This window comes from Ascaphus truei, chromosome 14 (assembly GCF_040206685.1).
Source record: "Ascaphus truei isolate aAscTru1 chromosome 14, aAscTru1.hap1, whole genome shotgun sequence".
Lineage (NCBI taxonomy): Eukaryota > Metazoa > Chordata > Amphibia > Anura > Ascaphidae > Ascaphus > Ascaphus truei.
Genome location: NC_134496.1, coordinates 20625594 through 20632450, shown reverse-complemented (window position 1 = coordinate 20632450; position 6857 = coordinate 20625594). Strand labels below are relative to the sequence as shown.

The 6857-nt window shown below is 50.8% G+C and overlaps 1 protein-coding gene across 1 annotated transcript; it reads right to left on the bottom strand.

Annotated features, from left to right (window-relative positions):
• Positions 1-298: 298 nt before the first annotated feature.
• On the bottom strand, positions 299-4072 carry LOC142465773 (microtubule-associated protein 1 light chain 3 gamma-like). The gene is made up of 4 exons (XM_075570061.1): positions 3922-4072; positions 1664-1719; positions 1244-1350; positions 299-794 (listed from the first exon to the last, which is right to left on the bottom strand). Exons 1-4 carry the CDS (start codon positions 3989-3991, stop codon positions 635-637), a joined length of 393 nt encoding a protein of 130 aa, XP_075426176.1. The 5' UTR covers positions 3992-4072; the 3' UTR covers positions 299-634.
• Between the last annotated feature and the right edge of the window lie 2785 nt (positions 4073-6857).

The window sequence follows — 6857 nt, the reverse complement described above, 5'->3', positions numbered from 1 at the left end:
GTGACATGTATAAGGGGTCAGTCCCTCCTAGGGGCAAAGTGTACTAATGGCAGTGACTTGTTAAAGTGGTCAGTCCCTCCTAGGGGCAAAGTGTACTAATGGCAGTGACACGTATAAGGGGTCAGTCCCTCCTGGGGCAAAGTGTACTAATGGCAGTGACTTGTTAAAGTGGTCAGTCCCTCCTAGGGGCAAAGTGTACTAATGGCAGTGACACGTATAAGGGGTCCTTCCCTCCTGGGGCAAAGCGTACTAATGGCAGAGGCAGATTCACATATAAACATTTAGACACATACACATATTCAGATATAATATATTATTACTAACAGGGTTTATCACAGATACACATCTTATCAGCAGCTCTGACCCACACAGAGGATATATATATATTTATTACATGTACACCCACTCTGCTGTCTCTCACACCCCTGTCTCTCTCTCTCTCTCTCTCTCTCTCTCCCCCTCTCACACCCCTCTGGAGTTTAGATCCTCTCTATGAAATGCCTCTGCTTCTTGTTGATTACTCAGCAGAAGCGTCGCTTAACCCCTCCTCTGCCGGAGACTCTGCAGAGCTTCCCTCAGTGCAATAAGTGGGGTTGGGGGAAGGTGTATTTGGGGGATCACCTCCGCCCGCCCCTCATCCGAACATGTCCTGCGACATGTATGTCATGTACAGGAAGCCGTCCTGGTCATGATTCGCAGAGTACACCTGTGACATGGTCATTGTCAGACTTGCCAACCTGCGCCCGCTGACCAGGACACACAGAGCTAGCGAGGGAGACAGGGGGAGTCTGCATCTGTAAAGGGGGAGGGGAGAGGGGCATTGGCACAGAGATATACCACCCCCTGTCACATTCTCTTCCCTTCCTCCTATCTCCCCCTCTCACATTCTATCTCTACCCTTCCTCCTCTCTCTCTCATCTCCCTCGCTCACATTCTCTCTCTTCCCTTTCTCCTCATCCCCCTCTCATCTCCCTCTCTCACTTTCTCCTCTCCCCCCCTCTCATCTCCCTCTCTCACATTCTCTCTCTTCCCTTTCTCCGCTCCCCCCCCTCATCTCCCTCTCACATTCTCTCTTCCCTTTCTCCTCTCCCTCTCCACATTTTCTCTCATTCGCTCTGTCTCTCTCCCCTTTCTCCTCTTTCCCACCTCTCTGTCTCCCCCTCTATTTCCTTTCTCATCTTCTCCCTCTCACTCCCCCCTCTTTCTCCCTTTTGCTCCCCCCTCCCTCTCCGGCACCTCTTACCTGATCATGGTCACAAACTGCCCTAAGGTCATCTCCTGGGGCACCAGAAATTTGATTTTCTGGAGCGCAGGCAACAGCTTCTCCCGATGATCTCTCTCTACTATCACCTGAGAGAGAGGGGGGGGGACGACAGAGAGTGAGGAAAAGGGGGGAGGGGGAGGGAGTGAGGAAAAGGGGAAGGGGAGAGTGAGGAAAAGGTGAGAGAATGAGAGTGGGGAGATGGTAGGTGAGGGAGAGGGAGAATGAGAGAGAGTGAGGAAAAGGGGAGAGGAGGAGGAGGAGAGGGGAAAGTGAGAAAGATAGAAGGTGGGAAGTGAGGAAGAGATAAAAGGGGGGAGGAGTGATGAAGGGAGAGGAAAAATGGAGGGAGACAGCAGGTGATGTACACACACACACGTGTGCATGGGCACGTGTTCTCACCGGTATTTTGCAGGGGAATCTGTTTCTCACTCTGGTCACCTCATGTATTCTGCTGTCTGTAAGAGAGAGATGGCTGTCTGTCAGTCCCACGCGCGGCTGTCTGTCAGTCCTACGCGAGTCTGTCTGTCCTACGTGAGTCTGTCAGTCCTAGGCGCGGCTGTCAGTCAGTCCTACGTGACTGTCTGTCCTACGTGTGGCTGTCTGTCAGTCCTACGCGTGGCTGTCTGTCAGTCAGTACTACGTGCGGCTGTCTGTCAGTCAGTACTACGTGCGGCTGCCTGTCAGTCAGTCCTACGTGCGGCTGTATGTCAGTCCTACTCGCGGTTGTCTGTCCCACGCGCAGCTGTCTGTCAGTCCTACTCGCGGTTGTCTGTCCCACGCGCGGCTGTCTGTCAGTCCTACGTGCGGCTGTCTGTCACTCAGTCCCACGCGGGGCTGTCTGTCAGTCCCACGCGTGGCTGTCAGTCAGTCCTAAGTGCGGCTGTCTGTCAGTCCTACGCGCGGCTGTCTGTCAGTCCTACGTGCGGCTGTCTGTCACTCAGTCCCACGCGGGGCTGTCTGTCAGTCCCACGCGCGGCTGTCAGTCAGTCCTACGTGCGGCTGTCTGTCAGTCCTACGCGTGGCTGTCAGTCAGTCCTACGTGCGGCTGTCAGTCAGTCCTACGCGCGGCTGTCAGTCAGTCCTACGCGCGGCTGTATGTCAGTCCTACGCGCGGCTGTATGTCAGTCCTACGCGCGGCTGTATGTCAGTCCTACGCGTGGCTGTCAGTCAGTCCTACGCGCGGCTGTCTGTCTGTCCCACGCGCGGCTGTCTGTCAGTCCTACGTGCGGCTGTCTGTCACTCAGTCCCACGCGGGGCTGTCTGTCAGTCCCACGCGTGGCTGTCAGTCAGTCCTATGTGCGGCTGTCTGTCAGTCAGTCCTACGCGCGGCTGTATGTCAGTCCTACGCGCGGCTGTCAGTCAGTCCTACGCACGGCTGTATGTCAGTCCTACGCGCGGCTGTCAGTCAGTCCTACGCGCGGCTGTCTGTCTGTCCTACGCGTGGCTGTCTGTCAGTCCTAGCGTGGCTGTCAGTCAGTCCTACGTGCGGCTGTCTGTCAGTCCTACGTGCGGCTGTCTGTCAGTCCTACGTGCGGCTGTCTGTCAGTCCTACGTGCGGCTGTCTGTCACTCAGTCCCACGCGCGGCTGTCTCAGTCCCACGCGTGGCTGTCTGTCAGTCCTACGTGCGTCTGTCACTCAGTCTACGCCCGTCTGTCTGTCACTCAGTTCCACGCGTGCCTGTCTGTTAGTCCTACGTGCGGCTGTCTGTCAGTCCCATACACGGCTGTCTGTCACTCAGTCCTACGTGCGGCTGTCTGTCAGTCCCATACGCGGCTGACTGTCACTCAGTCCTACGTGCGGCTGTCTGTCAGTCCCATGCGCAGCTGTCTGTCACTCAGTTCCACGTGCGGCTGTCTGTCAGTCCCATACGCGGCTGTCTGTCACTCAGTCCTACGTGCGGCTGTCTGTCAGTCCCATACGCGGCTGTCTGTCACTCAGTTCTACGTGCGGCTGTCTGTCAGTCCCATACACGGCTGTCTGTCACTCAGTCCTACGTGCGGCTGTCTGTCAGTCCCATACGCGGCTGTCTGTCACTCAGTTCTACGTGCGGCTGTCTGTCAGTCCCATACACGGCTGTCTGTCACTCAGTCCTACGTGCGGCTGTCTGTCAGTCCCATACGCGGCTGTCTGTCACTCAGTCCTACGTGCGGCTGTCTGTCAGTCCCATGCGCGGCTGTCTGTCACTCAGTCCTACGTGCGGCTGTCTGTCAGTCCCATGCGCGGCTGTCTGTCACTCAGTCCTACGTGCGGCTGTCTGTCAGTCCCATGCGCGGCTGTCTGTCACTCAGTCCTACGTGCGGCTGTCTGTTGTTCCCATACGCGGCTGTCTGTCACTCAGTCCTACGTGCGGCTGTCTGTCAGTCCCATGCACGGCTGTCTGTCGGTCCCATGCGCGGCTGTCTGTCACTCAGTCCTACGTGCGGCTGTCTGTCACTCAGTCCTACGTGCGGCTGTCAGTCACTCAGTCCTATGCGCGGTTGTCTGTCAGTCCTATGTATTTGTGATACACAGCTATCTGTCATTGTCACGCACACAGCAGCTATCCGTCACTGTGACCCACACAGCTATCTGTCACTGTGACCCACAGAGCTATCTGTCACTGTGACCCACACAGCTATCTGTCACTGTGACCCACACAGCTATCTGTCACACTCACCCAGACGTTTTCTCTGCTTGAAGGATGCCAGACTTAAATCCAAACTCAGACTGTTCCCCAGAGGAGGCATTGTATCTGTGTATTACTGTGTGTGTCTGTTGTCTCTGTGAGTGTGTGTGTGTGTGTGTCCTGCCTTTATAACGAGGACAGCTCAAACCAGTTTAATCTGCCCCCCCCAGGAATGTCTGATCCCCCCACCTCACACCATCCTGCAGAACTGCCGCTCCCCCCCTCCACAGACCAACAGAGGGTGTGAAATAACCCATCCTAGAAGTATAATACAATCATATATACAGAGAGGGGGGTCTGCCCTGCAGAGCTTACACTCTAATATACAGAGATACAGATACTATACAGAGAAAGGGAAATCCTGCCCTGCAAAGCTTACACACTAATATACAGAGAGATACAGATACTATACAGATAGAGGGGAATTGTGCCCCACAGAGCTCACATTCTAATATAGAGGGACACAGATACAATACAGAGAGAGGGGAATTCTACCCCACAGAGCTTACACTCTAATATAGAGAGGGACACAGAAACAATAAAGAGCGAGGGGAATTCTACCCCACAGAGCTTACACTCTAATATAGAGAGGGACACAGATGCAATACAGAGCGAGGGGAATTCTACCCCACAGAGCTTACACTCTAATATAGAGAGGGACACAGATACAATACAGGGAGAGAGGAATTCTAACCCAAGGAGCTGACATTCAGTCTAATATATAGAGCGAGAGAAAAGAAATGTCATGAATTATATACAATAGAATTAGTCTTTTGAAGTACTATTATGACTGGAATTGGTTTGTTATTGTTATTAGAACAGGAATATTCTCATTAGCTGGCAGTAGTTTGTGTCCTGCTGTTCCAGTGACTGCTGGGTGCTCAAGGACTGATAGTAACATTAAGCCCATCATCTTCTGTAATGAATGTAATCAGCCAGTAATTAGTGTGAATGAGTAATTAGCACATAGAGGGGGGAGGTGAGGGTGTGTGGATATGTAACCCTTACAACTAGCTGAGTGATAATGCAACATTATTGGATATTATTAGTAGCTATACACACCGTGTACGTGTCACTAGCCTTATATAGTGTGACACCCTGTACATACATGCTGCTCACATGTTACATGTATGTAGTTTGTAACAGATGCTACACTCACAGATGCATGTGTATGTAATGCGTGCTAAATCTATATCACACTCAGCGTGTGATACAATGAGATTAGAAGATGCATTACCTTTGTGTAAGATATGTAGTATATATATATATATATATATATATATATATATATATATATATTATTAGTCTGTGTTCAGAAAAAACGGGACCCTTTTATTTTTTGCAGAAAAAAAACATTACATTTCATAAGAATTTGAGCAATTATAGGTCTATCACTTGAGATTATTTCATTTAAGAAATATTTGATCATCTAATAAATAATCGAATAAATATCCTTTGGAATTGGTGACGGCGTGATGACCTCATAAATCGCATTTACAAAATGGTGATTAGCGCAGCAGATAAGCGCGTTATAGCGTGCTGGAGACAGAGAGAATAATACAAAACGCTGACTGAAAATGTCTCCCGATAAAGGACGGTCGCTAATAACGGGATAAACTAATTAGTAAAACAGCGTATCGTTCAGGAGCGGGAGCAGCTGGGTCAGCGCGTTAGGCCTCGTTCAGGGTGCCAGAGGCAGGAGTTGGAGGGCGGGGTGTTCTCGTGTGCGAGCGGCAGTCTGCTGGGCGATGTGTGTTCATCCTCCCCAGCAGACGTTTTCAGGAGTTGAGGAGGGAGGGCGGGGCTACCGACAGCAGCTTAGGGATCGGTGTTGCTGTCTTGAAATCATTCTCAAGAATGATTTCATTGGCTGCCGAGGTCCCAGTGACGCTGCTGCAGCTTCAAAAACAACTTGGGTTGTTATTGAAACTGTAGCCAGCGCCAACTCCGTACTTCGGAGACAGGGCAGCTGCTACCCTGACAACCACAATTCACTTTCAATACATTGTTTCGGACGGCCGCTCGCACGTAAGCACGCCCTCCCTCCGAAGCCTGCACCCTGAACGAGGCCTTATCGATGATGCGATCAGACCACGGCGTTCTCGTCTCCGGGCGCGCGGTTCAGCAGGAGGACGGGATTTTGAACACACTCTTTATAGTAATATCTGGTTTAGATTACAACAGTTTAACACATTTACAAGCTACGAAGGAAAACCTCCTATTTCCCGTTTAACGGACACGCAACTCCTGCAGCGTATCTGGTACTTGTTCACATAATACTGTGACATCAATTTAGTCAGTTAACATCAGTACATTGTGCTTCTTATATAGTGTTAATGTACATAGAGCTACAATTGTGCACATTTGCATGGGGATTGAGCGAGAAATATGAGATATGATGAACAGCGGAAGGGGTCCCTTTTTCCTGAAGTGAGAGAGGAGGAGGGGGAGAGAGAGAGAGTATTAACAAGAAGTGCTTGACAACTATTAATGTAGATATGAAGAAGTCATGCTGGCACTGTCAGGTCACACACGCAAGCGCACACGCACACACTTTGATTGTACTGCACCATGGTATATGCTCATACCTATATATACCTACTAATAATGTAATAGTATATATGAGCAGTTGGCTGGGTCTCTCCCACTCCTTCCTCTTCTACTATCTGCTTTTTTTTTATCAAATGTGTGGGAGGGGGAGGTTGTATCTCTGATCTTTTCTTCTTCATTACATCCCACTGATCCCTATTGTCTTACAGGAGCAGCAGGGGACGTTAGGAGGAGGGGGGAGCAGGTGACATCAACCTGCTGATAAGACATTAACCATGTCACTGCCAGGGTCATGCTTATATGGCCTGCATTGTATTCAATATCACAGCTTACCCTAAAGTGAGGGGTTCCTATAACTTATAGAGTCACACATTAAT